This window comes from Onychomys torridus, chromosome 15 (assembly GCF_903995425.1).
Source record: "Onychomys torridus chromosome 15, mOncTor1.1, whole genome shotgun sequence".
Classification (NCBI taxonomy): Eukaryota; Metazoa; Chordata; class Mammalia; order Rodentia; family Cricetidae; genus Onychomys; species Onychomys torridus.
This window is the reverse complement of record NC_050457.1, coordinates 77,140,454-77,161,258: the sequence shown is the minus strand read 5'-3', so window position 1 is coordinate 77,161,258 and position 20,805 is coordinate 77,140,454. Positions and strand designations below refer to the sequence as shown.

The window sequence follows — 20,805 nt, the reverse complement described above, 5'->3', positions numbered from 1 at the left end:
CATTGTGGGACATGATGGTGTGCAGGCAGAAATGGTGCTGGAGGAGCTGAGAGTTCTACATCTGGATTCACAGCTGCAGAAGTCGTCTGTGTTTTGGGCATAGCTTGAGCACATATGAGACCTCCAAAGCCAGTCCCCACAGTGACACACTTCCTCCAACAAGGCCACACCTTCTAATAGTGCCATTCCCTAAGGCCAAACATTTAAATACATGAGTCTATGGGGACCATACCTATTCAAACCACCACACCAGCCCAAAGTCCTGTTTTTATTTCTGAGACACTCTGACTCCACTGGCCCATTGGAAAAGACTCCATGGTTAGGTGTGGAAAGATATCATGCCTGCTGATTTGCTGCCATGCTCCCTACCATGATGATCATAGATTCTAACCCTTTAAGACTGTAAGCCCCAAATAAATGCCTTTAAAAAAAATATCTTGGTCATGTTGTTTTATCACAATGGAAAGGTAACAAGACATCTAGGTGGTGGTGGTGGCGGCAGCACACGCCTTTAATCCCAGCACTTGGGAGGCAGAGGCAGAGGCAGGTGGATCTCTGAGAGTTCAAGGCCAGTCTGGGCTACAGAGAGAGTTCTGGGATAGCAAAGGCTAAAATAACAACAATAACAACAAAAGTAACAAGACATTCAGTCACCTGAATTCAGAGTATATTCAGGCTGTAATTTAGGTTACTGGCTCAAAGTCCTGTCTTCATCTCTGAGACACTCTGACCCCACTAGGAAAGACTCCGTGGTTAGACATGAAAAGACACCAGGGCCAGGCATCTCACACCTGTCCACATGGTTCCAGTGCCCATACGTCTTCTACCTCCTTTTGGTGTTGGTGACTAGTGGATCCTTGACACTGAAAGGGGTGGGATCTGCTTCCTGGAGGGCATCAGGAAGGAAATCAAGCCCACCACAGGAAACAGAGTACTGGGACAAGCTTCCACACTACCACCCATGACACAAAGGTTTTGGAGGGCAACCTAGCCCCACAACAGGCTGGTCCCTCTTGTGGCATGGATCCAGGAGTGGTGGGGCTACAATGCCCATGTTCATCCAGCTGAAGGAGACAGAGTTAGTCCAAAATAGTCTGAAAGTCTGTGCTTAGGGCTGGGTCAGCTGCAGCCTTAAGGATGGTCATTGTAGTCCTTGGGAGCTTCCGGCCCAGCCGTCTTTGGGCTGCAACAGAGAACATACTCAAATTTCATTCCAAAGAGGTGAGGTAGTCCCTTAGCCTACCTAGGTCAAGTCCTGGCCATGTGTGGGCAGGAGCCTCACCCACAAACACACCACCACTACCACCACAGAAACATGAGGATCCTTCCCGGCATCTAGGAAGCAGCAGAGTGGAGGAGGTGAAGGGACCAGGCAGGGATCAGAAGGTTCCTGAAAGTGAAATGTGTTGCCCCATTGGCCTTTCCTGAGGTAAGCAGCAGAACAGAGGGAGCAGGAAGGCAGAAGTAGGAAGCTGTGGTCTAGAAGCCTAGCTTCACCCACCCAGGGCTTGGCATCTACAGTCTGCCTTCGAGTTCACCCAGGCACTCAGTGTTCAAGGGTAGATTTGGGGGCCATTTGGAGGGAGTTCACTTACCTGTCCTGAGAGTTCCCAGGAGACGCTTGTAGATGACAGAATGACCAGCCAGCTTGCGCAGGAAGGCTCGGTAGCAGAGCCAACGAGCAGCTTCAGGAGGAAATAAACCAGAGGCTCTCTTGATCCTTAGTGTCATTCCTGGGGAAGCAGATGGAGGCTGAAGGACCCAGCTGGCCACAGACCTTCCTGCCCTCCAAGGCGTTCTCAACATCCTTCTGACCTACTAGCCCCTAGGCCCAGCAATGACAGTTGATTATCTCCTGAGTGAGTGCAGGATGCCCACCCACTGCATAAGAACGCTGGCCCTGCCCCATCCACGCACCTGCATTATTGACCTTCAGGATGGAGTAGCAGCAGGATGCTATGCTGAATATGATGCCCAGGAAGAATGTGGGGTTCTTCCTAACATGCTGGCCAAAGGGGAGCTGAAGTACACATGCATGGAACCTAGGCAGGAGTCACAGTGTTGGGGGAGGGCCCTTGGTAAATGTATACACCCGTGTATACAAAAACAAGCTCTTGTCTGTGCATACATGTGAATTACACACACAGATTTATGGGCACCACATGCATTGAATCATGTAATTGCATGCACAAATGAACTTACCACTACATGCGCATACACACACAGCATGTGTGTGTGTGTGCACACATGTCTTCGTACACGTATACTGCCACAGAACTAGTCTCTTCCCAGGCGCCTCATGCACTCTCACCTCACATCACAGCAAGAGTAAATTGCCTGGCATTGAAACTGTGCCCAGTCTTCCACAGCACAAGCTCTTCCCACACTCAGCTCCAGTGACCAGGGAGGGGACTTAGAAGGAGGCCAGATCCACAGTGGCATAAATCTGGCCTGTGGTTGGTGTGACCGTCTGCCAACTCCAGGCAGAATTCTGTCCTCTGTTACAAATCTTTGGAGCAGCCCTCTTTTCATGAGTCATGGGAAGCCAATCCCATCCCTATAGGACACTTGAGAAGAAAGGGCCATGCTGTGTAATGTCATGGGGTCTGGCCTAATGAACCTGAATTCAGGTGGAGATATTTCACTACCTGAAACCTGGGAATGGATCCCACTGATCAGCCACCAGCCCCAGGTCTAGGACCAACCAAGGACAAAAGTGTCCCAGAAGCACAAGGCAATATGTGGGGCACCATGACGGCCAGGTGGCTTTAGGCTGTGCCCTGTCATGACTTCTGCAGTGCAAGACACCATCAGCAATAGATCTGATTCTATGCTTCCTTTCTCATCCTATGCCTTCTGAGGTGCTTTCTTGGGAGTCTCCACCCCAGCCCCTCCTGTCTCAAGATAGCCAGCCACAAGCTCTGGTCAGCACATTAGGTCATCTGTACTTCCAGCACAGGGAGACCAGAAGAGGTTCTCATCTGACAGATACAGAGCTATGTGGAGACACAACTGAATGCTGCTTTTTGGGAGCAACTAGCCAGCTTTACCTTAAGCGTGAAAGCCCCAGCAGACAGCATGGCTGGCGTTTCTGGCCTGTGCCTCCCTCTAGTGGTGGCACAGCCCATGACTCACCTATAGGCCTGAAGCAGGAAGATCTTGTACACATTGATGCAGACCGTCTGGAGGCTGTTCATCTAGAGTCCCAGTAGAAAGAGAACCATCAGCAACATCCCTCAGATCACAAATAAACACTTTCCTTGTTGTCAAATGGGATAAGAAAGCCACTTGTGTGGAAGACCCTGGAAATCCAGCCAGGCTCCTAGGTGTCATCAAGAGAGGAGGAAGCAGGAAGAAGCAGAGGCCAAAGCCTACCACAATGGCCCCTCCTAGACAGAGAACTCAGCAGCAAGGGCCTGAGAGCCCAAGGCCAAGCCCAGGATCCAGGGAACCTCTCTGTGGGGAGCAATGACAGTATTGGAAAAGTGATGGAGATGAGCAGGTGGATGCTCAAAGATCCTCAGTCACATATAGATGTCTACATGCTCCACACACACAGTTGTACCCATACGCACATACATGTATCTATGCACATACCCCCACACAAAGAACAGGACCTGACAAAAGATCAACATATTAGTGGCTGCCCATCTGCTTACCTGCAAGTCTAGAAACAGACCGTGACACTTCAACCGCAAAAGAGCTATGAGCTTGTGTCGCATTTTCCTACCAGCCTTGGAGACACGCTGGAAGGTGAAGCTGCTCTTAATCGAGGTCCGGGAGTAACTGCAGCACAAAGATACCCGACCTGTGTGATTCCCACACTAACCCCTCCTCTGAGAGACTAGCGCCAATGCCCTTTCACCTCTTGTCCTCCTTCTGCCACACACTAAGGTCTAACATAGGGATAGACCTTCACACATGGAACACACTCCAGCCCTTGGTACATGCTCACAGCACCACCCAGAGCCCTGGACAATCAAACCTAATCAGATGTAGTGAACAATATCCATTTTATCCAGGCTCGGGATCAACAAACATCTTTGCTCATCAGTGGCAAATAAGAGCCGTCAAAATTCACAGTTCAGAAAGAAACATGAACCACACAGAAACCTTCATCCTCAAAGACGAACACAGGTATAGGTGTTTTACGCATTGCGAGTGCATGCCTGTGCATATGGATGGAGGCCAGAGGAAGGGGTGTCCCGCTTTCATACTCCACATTATTTCCTGACACAGAACCTGGAGCTAGGCTGGCAACCAGCAAGCCCCTATGACCAACTTTTCTCCATCTCTACCCATAGTGTTAGGGTTACAGGTGCGTGTAACCACCGGCTTTTTATGTGGGATTTGAACTCAGATCCTCATTCTTGCACAGCAAACACACTACCCCAGTTCCCTCCCCAGTTCCAGTCCTACTTCTACACATGGTTTTGAACACTTGGATGTTGAAATGGGGTTTCTGCCATTCAATCCTGTTTGAAAATGTGGTGTCCACAGCAGAACAAGGCTGCTTCCTGTGCTCTGCAGTGTCTTCTGGGCCACTGCTTAGGTCAAAGTGCAAGACAAACTGGCCTCGCCACTGTAAATGCTCAGGGAAAATCTTTGGTAGTCTCTGATTTTTTTTTTTTCAGGATAGATACAAAGACGTGGAATTAATAGGAAAAATGAATGGGTGTTCTAAGGACCATAATACAAGCGAGTGTCACTTCCTGGAGATGCTGCCTTAGCCTGACTGACTCAAAGCTTATGTGAATATGTGCAGAGTCTAAGCACACACTAAGCCATTTTACGAGGGCTTAAGCAGCACAGATTGCTATCCAGAGACATGTGCTTACCCAGAGTAGTCACAGAACACCTCCAGAGTCTGAGTGTCCAGCAGCAAGCCACACCAGGGAAACAGGCAGTGAGCAGGCAGCTGGTGTGGAGCTGCACCATCCAGGGCACCACTGTCCACAGGGAAGTTCACCATTGTCTTCTGCAAGTTTATCATGCAGCCGTACTCAGGAATGCCACGGACCAGGGTGCTGAGTAAGGGAGGAAACACTGGTTATGGGACCCTGGAAGCACTCGGCACATGCCACAAAAATACCCAGAGGTGTTCTGGGACCAGAGAGAGTGGGTCCTTGTGGGTACCTGACGGAACGTCAGGCACAGTCTTGCTCTGGACTGCAGCCTAGCTCCTGTCTTCTGTGTAAGCAATACAGCAAAAGGGCCAGCTCAGAAGAAGATGGCCATGCATCAAACAAGTGGGAAAGTCACATGACCCTCTGATGGTCGTATCTTAGCACCCATGTAGTAAGGCATCCTTTCCCTATTACCCAAAAGCCTGTTTTCTCATAGCTACTTTGAGGTCCCTGTAGATGTGGACTGCTTTTCCTACCAGCAAATGCTAATAGACTTTTTGTGGGTCAGATCTCCCCGTGAGTCAAAGGCAGATTTGTACCCTTTCTCATGGTGAACTCTTGGTGGCAGTTGGCAGTGGTCTGGCTCCTGTCCCGGGGGTGTGGCCGTGTGATGTCATCTACCTGCCTGTGTACTGTAGACTCTAGTCAGTCCTTGTAGCTGCCCTGGCCAGCTCCTTGCAGTCTATCTTTCCTACAGATGTCCATAGACAGCTTCACCTAGTGGTCCTGTCACCTAGTGACCTGACATTGATCCAGAGCCACTTCCCTGACTTCTGGAACTTTCCTCAACAGCAGCAGTGTCCTCTGTCCCCAGCACCAGGGCTGTTCTCACCTGATTCTACTGACCTTGACATGCACGGCCTACTTGGGCTCCAGGACACTATGCTAGGAAGTACAGGCAGGCTGCACAGAGCCCTGCTGGGCAGATTTGGAACTGGACAGCATTTAGTGTTTTCACCAGACAGGCCAGTGGATAATGGAAACACCAACACCTCGATGGTGACAGCTTCTGAGAGCTCAGCTTAATTAACCACTTTCAGGTTTTCCCTCTCTTGTCAATTATCCTAAAAGGAAGTCTACAAACTTCACAGTGCCTCTAGGGACCTGCTCTATAATACATGATCTGAGGGAGCCCCCAGACTCTGTAGTGTCTGAGAACCTCAGTTGATAGTCCCTGCTCTGAAGCAGGGCTGCAATGCCCAATTCTAGCTTGAGCCACAAAAAAATTAACTTTACAACCAGATATGCCATAACCCTGACCTGATACATACTATAAACACAGCCTGGAATACACACTATAACCTACTAGTAGTATGAATATTATTATATAAGAAAGATGACCACTCCTGATGCAACAGCTATGTCTCAAAACACCAATGTTTGGTAAGTCCAAATTCTCTGGTCTCTTCCTAACAATCCATAAAGAAAAATTACTTCACAGAGCCTTGGACCTGTTCACCCAGGGCCTTTCCTTCATGGTGTGATGTGAAGTCTCAAAGTTGTCAGGAATGGCTCTTGTGGTGGTTTGAATGTGTGTGGCCCCATAGATTCATATGTTTGAATGTTTGGAATATTAGGAGGTGTGGCCTTGTTGGAGGAAGGGTGTCACTGGAACGGGGCTTTGAGGTCTCATGTGCTCAAGCTATGCCTAGTGTGGCACACAGTTTACTTTCTTCTTTCTTTTTTTTTTTTTTTTTTTTTTTGGTTTTTTGAGACAGGGTTTTTCTGTGTAGCTTTGCGCCTTTCCTGGAACTTGCTTTGGAGACCAGGCTGGCCTTGAACTCACAGGGATCTGCCTGCCTCTGCCTCCCGAGGGCTAGGATTAAAGGCGTGCACCACCACCGCCCAGCTCACAGTTTACTTTCTGCTGCCTGCTGACTAAAGATGTAGAACTAACTCTCAGCTACCTCTCCAGCACTATGTCTTACTGCATGCTGCCATGCATTTCACTGTGATGATAATGGACCAAACCTCTGAAATTGAGAGCCAGCCTCAATTAAATGTTTTCTTTTATAAGAGTTGCTGTGGGCCGGGCAGTGGTGGTGCACGCCTTTAATTCCAGCACTTGGGAGGCAGAGGCAGGAGGATCTCTGTAAGTTCAAGACTAGCCTGGTCTACAAAGTGAGTTCCAGGAAAGGCTCCAAAGCTACACAGAGGGACCCTGTCTCAAAAAAAACAACCAACCAACCAAACAAACAAACAAACAGAGTTGCTGTGTTTATGGTGTCTCTTCACTAAGACAGCTATACTTAGGGACAGCACATCTCCCAGAAGGGCTTAGCGCCCCAGGCCCCTGTAAACAGCCTTCTGTGGGCTCAGCTGGGAGGTATGGGGTTGTCTCTCAGCACATGGCATCCACGGTGAGACCAAGCTGGACCAGCCATGGGTGCCACATCTCGTCCTTGGTGCTGCAGGTATCCCATGCCTTGCTGCACAGGTGAAGTGCCCCTGACACTTAGAAGAGATGCCACTAGGTCTTGGTGACAACACGAGGTCCAGACACACAAAATTACAAACCAACTACATGTGTTGCCTCAGCCATACATACATCACAATCATACAGCAGAAACCCAGGCATGATGGGCCTTACCTGAGGAAGGATTTTGCCTGGTCCAGGTGAGGTGTCACCAACAGAAAGTCATCGACAAGACGTAAAAGCAGCCTAAGATGAGACATGTTGACATGTTTCACATAGAATTCACCCATAAGAGATCCAAGCTAAAACATTTTAAGTATTGGAATGTGCAAAGACAAAACAAAATGCTATTTCAAAAGAAGATAAATAACAGTTTCCCTGACTTCCTAACAGAAATAGCTCTGGGACCCTTCATAGGTTTTCATGAAGTGAAGGCAATGGCCTTTATATATTGGACATAAAGCAACTATAACACCCCCTCAGTGAGCTAGAAACATAATGCATGAAGATATGCCAACTTATGACCTGGACCCTTGGAACAGTAAAAAGAAGCATTTACCCATCCTTCTGCACCTCAGCAAATAGCTTGTTCTCCATGTCTCCAAAACACAGACTGCAGAGCAGGGTGGACAGGCTGGAGCCCTGGGGGATGCCCTGGCACTGGACATAGCATCTGGGGGTGGTGGGATGGTTATGGTCAGAAGCAGCAGCCACAGTGGGCTTCGTACACATATTTGACAAACCCCCATGTATAAATATGTACACAGACACACATGAATATACAGACACCATTCTGTAAACATGCTCAAAGGCCACATATACAAATAGTAGTATCTACTACCATCAGTTGCCAAGACCTAAAAGGACGCCAGATTAAGTACCACCCTTATCTCTCCCATTCCCCACTCTTACTACAACCTGGAGTGGAGGGGACTACATCCCTATTCACTGACTCCAGGGTTTTGTTTTGGTTTGGTTTTTCGAGACAGGGTTTCTCTGTGTAGCTTTGCGCCTTTCCTGGAACTCACTTGGTAGACCTGGCTGGCCTCGAACTCACAGAGATCCTCCTGGCTCTGCCTCCCGAGTACTGGGATTAAAGGCGTGCACCACCACCACCTGGCTTGTTTTTTTTTTTTTTTTAATTTTAAATTTTTAGATTTTTAAACAAGAGTGATAAGCAATCAGTAACAGATTATTAGTGAAGAAACATTCCAGGTAATAGCCATGTGAAAATGTTAGTGCCTTCTTCAAAGAGAACATAATGGCACTCTTCAATCAAACATGCATGCAGGTGCTGGCAGGGGTGGGTGCCTTCAGATGATCAGGACAGGAAACTTACCCAGGGAACCCATATGTGAGAAAGAGTAGGTGTGAGCTGACCTTTAACCCTTGCACTGACTCAATCCCCTCTGCTGGAGTAACTGTCAGGAAGCTCTCCAGGCACGGTGCACACAGATCTGACTTTTCAGCATATCAGGCTGACCCACTTGAGGACTAAGTTAACTACCACATGGACAGATTCACAGATCTGTGCTCAGTACTGTTAGGACTCAGGAGCACCTTTGTTATGTTTGTGAAAATACACCCAGTTGTACGCGTGTAGCTTGTGGTTGCTCTCCCAGCACACATATCTAATATTTCCAATTACATCCTAATACATAATGTGACTTTTGATAATCAGATATTTCTTGCACTGCCTGACCTCATCTCTAGGAAGCCTGGGTGTGAGCCTGAAATTCTGCTCTGTATTGGCACTCATTGTGGGCTCCTACCAGGCCAGCAAAAAGGAGCCAAGTGCATAACCAGAGTTCCATTCTCCACGTAGGGGCTTTGGGTGCAGAAGGTCCAACCAAATGTTCAAACACTCAGCCTGACATCTGATTCATACACACAAAGCAAGTCTTTTTCAGGCTGATGGGCTGTTAGGCAGCTCCAGCATTGAGCCAGTCTGGGCTCCCTTCACCACATCAGTGCTTTTTGAAGGGCACCTGGTCTGGCTTGTAACTCATGGAGTCTTGGGGACCCAGCCATGGGTGCTGCACTTCCTTCCTTGATGCTACATGTATCCCATGCCTGGCTGCACAGGGGAGGTGCCCCTGCCATTTTGTCAAAGTGACAACAGGGGCTCCAGGTATACAGAACTATTAACTTCACTGGGGCCATGCTTAGCCAGGAGCTCACAAGGCCCATGGGTAGGCAGCCCTATGGCTCAGCCAGCAGAAGGTCAAGGAAATTCTACAAAGGGGAGTGGGGAGGAAGGAATGAGGCAGAGGCAGCCAGTCAGACAGAGTTCTAAGTGCTGTGGCCAGTTAGTGAGCACCCTGCTTAGCAGTCAGGATGGCCTCTGCCTACCTGTACCTGCCCAGCCTCTACCCACCCTCTGCCCATTTGCCCCATGCCGGTGCCTACTTGCCACCAATCTTCACGACACTGTTACGCATAAAGTGCAGGAAGAAGTCAAATAGCCTGCTGCTGGACTCATTCAGAGAGAAGCTCTGGAAAAGCAGACATGCAGACAGAGAGGATGAGGATGAGGAGTGTTGCAGGAGGTCGCCACCAGATGCTTCCTCAAGACCAAGTGTTCACGGTAAAGCAGGGGTGGGGCCACAGTCAAGTGACCAGGTTGAATTTGACTCAAGGTGACAGGGTATACAACTTACAAAGCAGTAATGTAACCTTTTATGTTCTTATAGCACTAGGTCTGGAAACTTAGAGCTCATACAGTACCCTAATGAGCCAAAAGAAAATCATCCAAAGGTCTCAGTGAGCACGGCTGCCCAAAGGTAGAATATGTACAAAGAAGGTTCTGTAGAACCACTGACTTGTGGGAGGAGATCCCCTGTGTGTGGTGTAGGGAAACACTGCCTCTGACATAATGGACCAAGATGGGGGCCACAGATCAAGTCCAACTTGTCCACCAAAGCAGGTGAACTGTCGTATGGTCTCAAGATCAGAACTGAAGGAGATCTTTTTACCAGTTCACTGATGGATCAGCTGGAGTTTGGGAACCTGAGGGTAAAAAGGACACTTCAAAGCAAAAGCATGCCCACCTTAGTAGCTATTGGGGGCCTTGGGCATGTCATGGGACTGTGACCAGGAAGAGTAGCTCTGGTCATGGGAACTCTCTACCAAGGAGCATGTTGGTCACATTTCTGCACTGAAGCAAATAGACCAGTAGGGGTGGAAGGCTCCACTAGGTGGCCCATTAACGGGGAGTCTGAGGACCTGCTCAATGACAACGGAGTTCCTCAGCGCACTGCCATCTGAGTCCTGCAGATGTTTCACGAACTGGCCCATGTATGGCTGGAGGTCAGAGAGGGTGGAGACCTGCAGCAAAGAAGAGGTGAATACTTGAAAGGAACCAGAGAGACACACGGTTTTCTGGCCAGGACAGCCACAGCACAGTTCAACCATAGAACAATGTGGGGCCACTTCATCACAGAGTCTAGTAAGGAAGAGAGAGAAAGCCACAGTTGGCTTTCCTCAGGTCAGACACCCCCATAATGCTGTAGTTACCAATGATCACAACACAAGCAGCACCCCGACTTCTCCACGGAGACAGCGTGCAGACAGGAAGAAGAGCTGACAGGAATAGGGAAGGGATGGCTCCTTCATCTCCTGCAACAGACTCTCTAGGATGCCTGCTTTTTATCCAGCGGCCAGCAAGACCCATGTCTCCAGACAGGATGTCAATGGAAGGAATACAGCACCATCTACTGACAGTACAGGAACAATTCCAAACATGCCAGGTGTGAGGCATCCAGACACGTAAACATGGAGTCTCTAAGTAACCTTGGATGTTCTCGAAATACTTCTGCTCTGTTCTCTCATATGTTGAGACTGAACATTGGCTTTGAGCCTTAAAATTTCCATATCAGGGTACATGTGTGAGTATGGTCAAAATGCATTATACACACATATAAAGATGTCATATTATTAAGTACAATTAACCTACAATAGCACAAAATAAAACAGACAAACAAACAAAAAACCATGTGCCAAGTGGGTTTGCTGTAGTGCCAGGAGTAAAGTCACCCAGAGTAGTTAAAGTACAAGAATTAACCTAGAAAAGAATAGCAAGATATATAGGCGATGCCTGCATTTTCAAAATAATTAAACAACATGCTTCTAAATAACCAAGAGGCTATCAAAAATTGCAATAAATAATGAAGATTTTGAACTGCAGATAATGAACTGGCAAAATGCCAGAGTATGTACGGTACTACTTGAGGGCTCTTAAAGAGAAATGTTTAACTTCAGGTATTTACCTGGGGTTGGTGTGATGGCTTAGCAAGTAAAGACACCTACCACCAAACCTAATGACCTAAGTTCAATCCCCAGACCCATGTAGTGGATGGAGAAAACTAACTCCTACACATTGTCCTCTAGCCTCTACAGAGGCACCATGATGGGTGCTCTGGCCAGAGCAGGGAAGGAATCATCTGGGGGTAGTAATTATGAATATGCCCTTGGTGCAGAAGCCACATGGCCTCTGCACTATCACACATGTATAGTTGAAGTTTGCCTGTGAGTCTCGTGTGCCCTATATACAGGGAAAGGAAGTCACCTTGCACCTCTCTCAGGCCTGAACTCTGTGCAAATTCCTCCACCTTTAAACCTGCAGGCCCCACCTGCCTACTGAAGAGGACATTGGATGTGCAAATGAACAAGCTGTTCCAGAGCGTGGGAGGATAGTTGAAGATATTGGGTTAGATATTGCAGATAGCTGCAGATATAAGCTCCATTGGGAGTCCTGTAGAGGGAGGCAGGCTGGGGTCAGACAAATGATCACTGGCATCATGGACACCGAAGTCACAGCCTCACTGTGTCACTGACAGATCCTAGATAGTCATGACATGAGAAGTCTGTGCCACCAACATGCTCACAGCATAGATAAAAGTCCACGATGGTCTTACCTGCTTCCTAAAGGACTTGTAGACTTGACCTTGGCGACCTTTTCGGACCACTGCATACTGGCGGATACAGTATGTGTTCTCTGAGTGTCTGATCATATTGGCAACAATCTCCACAAGCTTGTCCTGGGGGATGGCATCATATGCCCTAGTCACATCTGCCTGTGGAACACATGTGAACACTACTAAGCATGGTTGGGCCCAGGCCCAGAGGTCCTGCTGGCTCTGTCCTTAGTATCTGGGTTCCAACCTGTCTTTAAGCAAACCCTGCAGGAGATAGAGAAAAACGGAAGAAAGATACTCCATGCTCCTGTACCAGCCTAGCCACACATGCCCATCCCACAAATTTCCTGTTCCAGACAAAGGACCCTGGGGCATAGTGAGCCTACATTCCTTTCTCTAGCCCATTACCCCAGATTGAGGACCCTAGGATAAGAAAAGCCTACATTCTCCTTGTAGAGCCCTAGAGCTTACAAGAGCCCCTGCCTAACCAAGATACTGAAGCATCCAGGCCCTGGTGGTAGAGTCAAGCATAGCTACTTCTCTGAATGGGACTCAGCATCCAATGGGATTTTCCTACAGGGTGGATCCCAGAGGAGTTGGAGTGCACTGTCCAGGGAACCCATATGGAGCTCAAGGCTATTTTGGGAGCTGGTTATCCCAGAAGAATGGGGACCCCCTGCTCCTAAGAGAATTGAAGGCCATGGCATCTTTGGCCTACCTATGGTAGCAGGCCAACACTCTCAATCACCAGCTTGAGCCTACAATAAGTCACCCCGTGTTGGCTGCTCCAAGGAGGTCCCTAGAGCCCAGACCACGAGAGCAAATGTGATGGACAGGAGTCCAAATGACCACCTTAACAAAGTACATCCTGGGTGCCGGGTCCAGAGTGCGTACACGCAGCACGAATGTCCGCCAGATCCTGTAGATGTCTTTCAAGCCCAGTGCAGAGGCCCCCAGAAGGTTAGGATGTTTTTTCCGTTCATAGTTGAGCACGCTGAACAGAGTCTTGAGACATTTGTTGAAATGCTGGGCCTGGGCCAGGGCCACAGAAGACACATTAGAAAGGGACCTGGCAGAATGATTTCTCAGAAAAGACTCCTGTAGCCCAGAGTCTTGGAAGACTTATCCTGCTAAGTCACTTGACTGCATTCGGGACATTCACCCAACCTGCCCCAACCTATTCTCACCCACCACCAAGGGCACTGCCTTCTGGAGACATGTCCACTGGACTGGGGTCAGGTTCAGGATCATCTTCACTCACAAAGGTCCTCCAGGCATCAATAGCTTTACTTTGTCCTCTGAGGCATTACTAAGGACAAAGTCACCCCCTACCCCTTACATAGGCACTGGGAGGGGTCAGAGCTGTTATGGACATCCAGCTGTGGGAGACAGCTGCTCCATGGTTACTTTGGCCTCTAGCATGGAGGCCATATAGTATCTACCCTACATGGCATGATCCCTGAGGTACCTCCAAGGTTTGTGTCCCAAGCCCTATGGCTCTTGAGACCATCTCCCATTTCTGGGGCCTTCCCACATGCTGAATTTTTGGACTCAGGAACAATCACTTCGTCCTCTTCCCTCTTTTGTCTACCCAGGGCTTAGAACTTCATGAGCCTTTGTGTAAGTCAGAGCATAGGCTCAACCACAGTACAGGAGCCAAGTGAAGTCACCTGCTTCTCCTTGCCAAAGGCTCTGGTGCTCATACGATAACTCATGTTCACAATGGGCCGGAGACCATTGGGCTTAGGGATGAAACGCAGTCTGCAGATGGGCATGGCTGGCCAGGCCTCCCGGTACTGCCTGACCTCCTCTTGCGACAGCTCCTGCAGCTGTACTCTCTCCAGGTGTTGCCTGTTACAGAGAGCATTGTGGAGTTACGACATGAGCACGTGGTAAATTCAAGAGACACATCCCATCAGGGTGGTTAGGAACTTGGGTCATTTGACAGCTCGCCATGCTGTGGGGCTACATCCAGGATCATAGCAACCCACACCAACTAGGCAACCCCCAGAGCTGTCTGAACAGGGTACATGATGTAGCCTGTGTTGGCACCTGAGACGTCTGGCCCTATAGTCTGTCCTCAGTATTCCCTCCTTTGGGTGGTCCAGTTGGCCAGGGTACTTTTGAAGCAATCTATGGATATCCTGGCTTAGATACAGTTGTGAAAGCAAAAAGCACCCCTGCCCACCCCAGGTACATGTAAGCCAAAGCACTCAGGAAGCCCTGTGATGGCTGCTAAGGATCCCACAAACACAGGTAGGGTGGACCTTATGACACATAGAGCTGGGTGGTGATGGCACACACCTTTAATCCCAGTGCTCAGGAGGCAGAAGCAGGGGTATCTCTGAGTTCAAGGCCAGCCTGTTCTACAGAGCTAGTTTCAGGACAGCCAGGGCTACCCAGAGAAACCTTGCCTGATTAACATGGTAGTCTGCTCTCTGCAGGCCTTGCCTGCCATCTACTCTGCCTCCCCAGCTTGGCCTGTGTACTTTCTACTGGGACAGCAAATCCCAGCTCAATAAGCAAAGAACCTCAGCCACTCAGAGCCCCTGCCAGCTCTCAGGGTGGACCCTTTGTGGTTTCCTACTGAGGAGGCTCCTCATAGGTACTTCCTTCAGGGGTGAACATAAGGTGGAACCCATCTGACCCATGGACCAAACAGGTAGCTGCTCTGCTTCTGTTTGGTATGAATTCCTCCTACACTAGGAATCCTTTAGATGGTACAGGTCCAACTTAGGATTGTACAGGCAAGAAAGCAGGATCTCCAGTCCATGACTACATGGAGTCTATGTCCTGAAGGTCCATCGGCAGGCTAGCAGGTGCCATACACTGTTGGAGTCTGTGTACGTAAACAGCAGACACTGATAACAGAGATCTTGTGTGGTACCTGACTCCAATACTCTGCAGCTTGCTCCACACACTCTTACGGTAGAAGAAGAGCTGGTTCTTCTGGAATGTGGTCTCTGTGATGTAAAAGAATGATCTAAGCAGCTCTACCACATATGCGTCCATCAGCCAGAACAGGAACTTAGCCAGGATCCTTTCCCTCATACGGTGCTCTTCAGCTGGGACACAGTGCTTCCCTGAAAATAGTAGATATTCAAAAACCATGACTTACTCCAGACCTATAATGTCCAGCACGGAAGCCATGGGACCCCAAAATGAGCCTACGAGGTGTTACACTGGACATGCTGGGTTCTAAAATATATTAATAAACTAGTTCAACCTTTTTGTGTGTAATTTTTTTTTTTTTTTAAGCATGTTGTAAACTAGAGTTCAGTTCCCTGACAAAGCCATGCCAGTGATGGGATCCTGCAGGCCTACTGACTAGAGATGAAATGCTGCTGACTGAGCATGAAACGTTCGTGCCCTCTTTCACTTCCCCAACAGCCATTCACTTCCAACTTCTGAATCTGACCTAGCACCTTTGTGACTATCCAGTGAATCTTTTGGGATGGACTGACTTTGCAGACCCTAGCTTCTACCAACTCTAAAGCTAAGAATGTCTTCAGATAGGGCCAGGGACACTGCTCAGTTGGTAAAGTGCTTGCTCTAGAGGCATGAAAACTGAGTTCTATCATCAGAACCCATGTTATAAAAGCTAGCTGCAGGGACTTGTGCCTGTAATCCTAGTGCTAAGGACGCAAAGACAAATGGATCCTATCTGAATCAGTGACTCTAGGCAATTAAAGATGATTCCTGCCGGGGGGTGGGGGTGGGGGGGGTGGGGGGGGGGTGAAGGTGGGGGGGGGGGGTAGGGGTAGTGGCGGCGGCGGCTTCGGCACTCGCCTTTAATCCCAGCAGAGGCAGGAGGATCTCTGTGAGTTCAAGGCCAGCCTGGGCTACAGAGTGAGTTCTAGGAAAGGAACAAAGTTACACAGGGAAACTCTGTCTTGAAAAACCAAAAAAAAAAAAAAAAAAAAAAAAAAGACTCCTGATGTCAACCTCAGGCCTCCACACACGCACAGGCAAACGTCAATGGGTATTGAGGCTGTACTACAGGGTCACAGACTACACACTCACTGCCACTGAGCAGTGCAGTTCAGAGACATGTAGGGCCAAGCAGAGAACAGGCTATTCTTATTGTCATACTAGACATGTGGGTTCAGTGCACTATGGGCTATGACAGTTGTCCTTCTGAGGACCTCTGAAGATCTCCAGATACCATGGAGGCCTGCTTTATTCAGATAAAGCTGGGTTTACCAGCAGTGATGACCATGAAGGAAATTTGTGCAGGAGAAGGGGAATCCCAGAAGGAGGGACAAGACAGAAGACAGAATGGACAAAGAAAGAAGGACTCAGGGACTAGAGAGATACCTCAGTGGTTAAGAGCATTGGCTGCTCTTGCAGAGGTTCTCAATGTTTTTCTCAGCATCCACATGGTAGTTCACAACCTCCTGTAACTCCAGTTCCGTGAGACCTGACACCCTCATCTGGTCTGCTCCAGCACCAGACATGGATGGCATGGTACACATACATACATTCAGGCAAAACACTCATATACATAAAATAATCATTAAAAACAAATAAATGTAGAAAATGGTGTAGAAGTTTAAAACTAAATAAGCAGTGGCCTCAAAAAACAAGAATGATGTTTAACTTGGGAGTAGAGAGACTGAAGGCAAAGCTACATCAGCAGAGAAGTAGGAAGCTAGTGGAAATGCTGAGCAGAGTTCAAGCACATCAGGGCTCAAATGTCAGGTGACCACTGGCAAAGAGCAGTGTGCAGAGCTTCTTCTCTCTCAAACGTGAAAACAGAATAAATTCACGCGAGCAAGGAAAGGCACTTCACGATCACTCGGACAGCAAGACAGCTGAATCAAGAGCAAACGGGCTGAAGAAATGGCTCAGCTGTGAAGGCACTTGCTGCTTTGTCAGGGAACGAGGGTTTGATTCCCAGCATCCACACGGTGGCTCTCAACCGTCTGTAACTCCATCAAGGAACCCGACGCTCTCTTCTGGCTTCCGTGGGTACTTGGCATCCAAGTGGTACACAGACACACAAGCAAAACCCCACACACATAAAACAATTAAAACTAGTGACAGCAAACCGGAAATAACAGAAGCAGCACATTCAGACACACTTCTTCCTGAAAGAAAGGAAGCAAGCAAGCGTGGCTTTCCAGCTAAGTGACAGGCAGGCCTGGCAATGTATAAAAAATTCACTTGCATGCTGTGAAAAGATCCATCAGAACTATAAGAATGTGATAAAAGCAAAACTTAGAGGGAGAAAAAAGGCACAGCAAGGCCGCCAAAAGCAAGCCCAGTTCAGCCAGTCTGAGCAGTTGACAGACTCACCTACCAAGTGGGCTTGCAATCCACTTTTCTGGAAGCTGAGGACTGCAAATCTGAGGGCAGCCTGAGCAACTTAGCAAGAACCTGTCTCAGGAAAAAAAAAAATCTTTACATTAAAAAAAAAAGAAATCACTACAGATATACTATCCTGGCAATCAAAGATTCCCTAATTAGAAAGATAAAAATTCCAGCTGAGTATGGCAGATCTCTGTGAGTTCAAGGTCAGCCTTGTCTATAAACAAGTTAGGCCAGCTAGGACTAGATAGTAAGACATTGTCTCAAATAAATAAAATAAATAAAAACTTAAAACTAGTACATACACTTAACAATGTTGCGTATGAATACCAACAGAACAAGAAGAAATTGTTGTCCAGTTAGAGACAGAGGTATCCACCTCTCTTCCTATTTCATGGCCTGGAAAGATGTGCATGTTTCCTGTATATACCTGACAGAGAGAACACAAAACCCTCAGCATTCAGAAATACCATGAACTTAGGAAAACTGGCTGTGCAGAAGTGCAGGTTTCCAGCACCTTCAAATAACTGGTGTTATACAGACTGTAACACCAGAATTCAGAGTTTAAAAGAAAAATTCAAAATATTTCACACATTTGGAATTAAAAAAAAAAATTCCTAGGTAATAAATACATCAAAACAACAACAACAAAACCCACCAAAAGCAATGGCAGGTGGAAAATGCCTCCAAACCACTGATACCAAAATTACCACACATGAAAGCACTAGATGCAGCTAAGCCAGAAGGAAATGTATAGCCAAACACCCAACCCATAGTGACAGAAAACAGCAAAAACCTGAAGAGGTGGGAATAAAGTTCTAAAGAAAAGTCCAGAGACATGAAAGGTCAAAGAGTTCTTGAAGCAGAAGAAACATGTTCAAACATCTGGAAAAGCAATCATAAGGCAGAGTCCCATCTAAGCAAGCAGCAGCTTGTGTCCAGAATAAGGAGAGCTGCTATCTCTGCCTGAGGATGTGTGAGGGGCTGTGTATCTCCTTTCCTCTAGAGATGTCTCTGTAACCCTGGGCAACAGATACTGACAGCTGGGGGTCAGGGAGCCCGGAGCTGTGTAGGAATGAGATGACAGTGTACGTCAGGCAGGATGACTTACAAAGGCCACAGAGGCTCTGTGCTGCAGTTGGGAGAGCAGGGTATGTATGTATTTTTAAAGGCTCACCTTTAAAGTTCCCAAGGATCACCCACAGTGGGCAAACATGACTCTACCATCTTTTCCCCATAAGCTGTAAATATCCTAGGAGTTTGGGAGAGGGGAGAACAGGATAGGGAGTGTGGTCCCTTCCATACATGCACAGATTGATGACAGGAGGGTTGGCTAGCATGGGCCAACCTCAACATTAAACCAGGCAAGGGAGGGCACAGGAGTCCTGGCTCTACAACCTCCCAAGGCTCAGCTCTCCTTTCTTGGTTCCCTGCCCATACCTAAGATGGGACAGGGATCTTCTCTGTAGGAAGGCTTTCATTTATTTCTCCTCCCTCCAGCCTACCCTTTTTGGACTGAGTAGCTGCACCATTATAGCTTAAGCGTACATCTGCACACTGGGTGAACCCGAAGAACCCTTAAACCTCGGGAGCCTCACTTCCCACCAGGACAAATGGGTTCCTGGGCTGACCTGACGTTATCAGCGAGGCACTGTTCCACGAGGGGATCACGAATAACCTGTAGGAGCTCTCACCAGAGCTTCTCACCAGGCGCCAATATTTCTATCCACTGTGCACCCCACCTGTTTATCTGTTCACCAGTGTCCCCAGCACTGAGAACCTGCCCCAGGACTTGGACAAGAATCTTGGTTAGCACAAACTGGGCTGGAGGGAGCTTGGAGTCAGAGATAGATCAGATGAAACTTGCCCAACCATTGACTGCATAAAGCCACTGGACCACTGAGGACTTGGGTTCTTGGCATTCATTACCTCCCTTTTCTGGCCCTACTGCATCCAGCTGGAGACCAGCTCTGCTCACCTGAACTGCTGCGAAGCCAGAGGCAGTCCTCTACTTTCATCTTCCACATCAGCTCCTGCAGTGAGAGCTTGCCATACTTCCCCAAGGAGATGAACTGCTTCACATTCTTAAAGAAGCGGCGTTCGTTGTGCCTGGAACCCCAGACACCTGAAGGCACCAGCTTTCGGACACAGGCCCGCAGAAAACCATGTACCTGCCAGGGACTGTTGTGTAGGCGGAGCAAATCAATGAGGTGCGAGGGGCTGGGGTCCAAGGCATCTGCCAACTGGTCGGTTGCTGCCCGAAACCTGCAATGTGACTTGAGGAGTTTGACATATGAGCACCTTGCATGGTTCACAAGCAGCTGCTGGAATAGGGGCCGCATCTGCCAATAGCGCCTCGAGAGGCGACGTGTCCTAGGCCTCACACCTAGAAAGATGATCTCCACCAGTCTCCTGGCCCCAGTCAAGCTAGGCTGGAGGTTGTTGAGTAGAAATGAGGGGTTCAGCCTCTTTTGCTCACCTCCCCTGGAGTAGAGGAAGCGTTTGGTCTCAGTAAATGGTCTGAGCTGAAAGGCTTCTTGGCACAGTGGTGACTGCAGGGATGTGGAACTGGGCTTGTGCTTAGAGCACACTGACCCAGAGAGACTCAGGCCAGGCGCCTTTCCTCTGGAAGACAAGTCTTCCTTGGTAGCTCTACTAGTAGACACCGTGGGGGTCTCAGCAGGACTTGGGTCTGATGGGGTTGGAACTGCCTGCCTGTCGGGTCCCTTCTCCAGTCTCAGGGCCAGATCACTCCTGGCCTTCTTAGATGAAGGTACACTTTTATCCGTGATGCTGAGATGACGTTTCACACCTCGAGATGGCAAGGCCAGGGGTTTCCGTGCTTCCTGGTGACTGCTGTTCCTGACCCGGTGTGTGGATCCAAGATTAGTAAAATTCCTACCCACTGGTCGTGTGGGCCTGTAGCTGAGGGGCACAGCGAGCCTGGTATTCGCAGTGGCACTGATTTGGTACAGAGGTGGGCCGCACACTTGATAGGCACAGCTCGGGGGCACCAGCAGGTAGAGCGCACAGCGCTCCAGCAGGTAAACCAGTAGGTCGTCGCCCACTCGGCTCAGCAGAAGCATCCATGAACCACTGTAGCGCAGACTATTAGTCACCGAGTTGGGCGAGTAGCTGCGCACACTGGTTGTGAAGGCCATGGGAGGCCCGCCTTGGGGCCCGTTCAGCAGTGCGAAGCCAAAAGCCAGCACGTTCCTCTCTCCTTTCTCGCAGAGCCTCTGCAGGACTCTGGCCA

General features: G+C 48.7%; 1 protein-coding gene across 3 annotated transcripts; it reads right to left on the bottom strand.

The window, feature by feature from the left end:
- Nucleotides 1-586: 586 nt before the first annotated feature.
- Tert (telomerase reverse transcriptase) lies at nt 587-20,784 on the bottom strand. 3 transcript variants are annotated; one of them, XM_036207469.1, is made up of 15 exons: nt 17,538-17,590; nt 15,127-15,322; nt 13,910-14,090; nt 13,092-13,271; nt 12,240-12,398; nt 10,549-10,650; nt 9,733-9,818; nt 7,883-7,996; nt 7,498-7,569; nt 4,839-5,027; nt 3,660-3,786; nt 3,136-3,197; nt 1,918-2,042; nt 1,596-1,733; nt 587-1,183 (listed from the first exon to the last, which is right to left on the bottom strand). In XM_036207469.1, the coding sequence occupies exons 2-15, from the start codon at nt 15,288-15,290 to the stop codon at nt 1,080-1,082; spliced, it is 1,803 nt and encodes a 600-aa protein (XP_036063362.1). In that variant the 5' UTR covers nt 15,291-15,322; nt 17,538-17,590; the 3' UTR covers nt 587-1,079. The 3 variants fall into 3 exon arrangements, with proteins under 3 accessions (XP_036063362.1, XP_036063361.1, XP_036063360.1); XM_036207468.1 differs by lacking the exons at nt 587-1,183; nt 1,596-1,733; nt 17,538-17,590 and adding an exon at nt 19,528-20,784 and having other exon boundaries at nt 1,975-3,197; XM_036207467.1 differs by lacking the exons at nt 587-1,183; nt 1,596-1,733; nt 1,918-2,042; nt 17,538-17,590 and adding an exon at nt 19,528-20,784 and having other exon boundaries at nt 3,130-3,786.
- Nucleotides 20,785-20,805: the final 21 nt, after the last annotated feature.

Coding starts and splice junctions, on each gene's coding strand:
- Tert (XM_036207467.1), bottom strand. CDS start 20,710: ATGGCCTTCACAACCAGTGTGCGCAGCTACTCGCCCAACTCGGTGACT. Junction 15,323..19,527: donor CTGGCTTCGCAGCAGTTCAG/GTGAGCAGAGCT, acceptor TACTATTTTCAG/GGAAGCACTGTGTCCCAGCT. Junction 7,997..9,732: donor GTCGTGAAGATTGGTGGCAA/GTAGGCACCGGC, acceptor CACCACCCCCAG/ATGCTATGTCCAGTGCCAGG.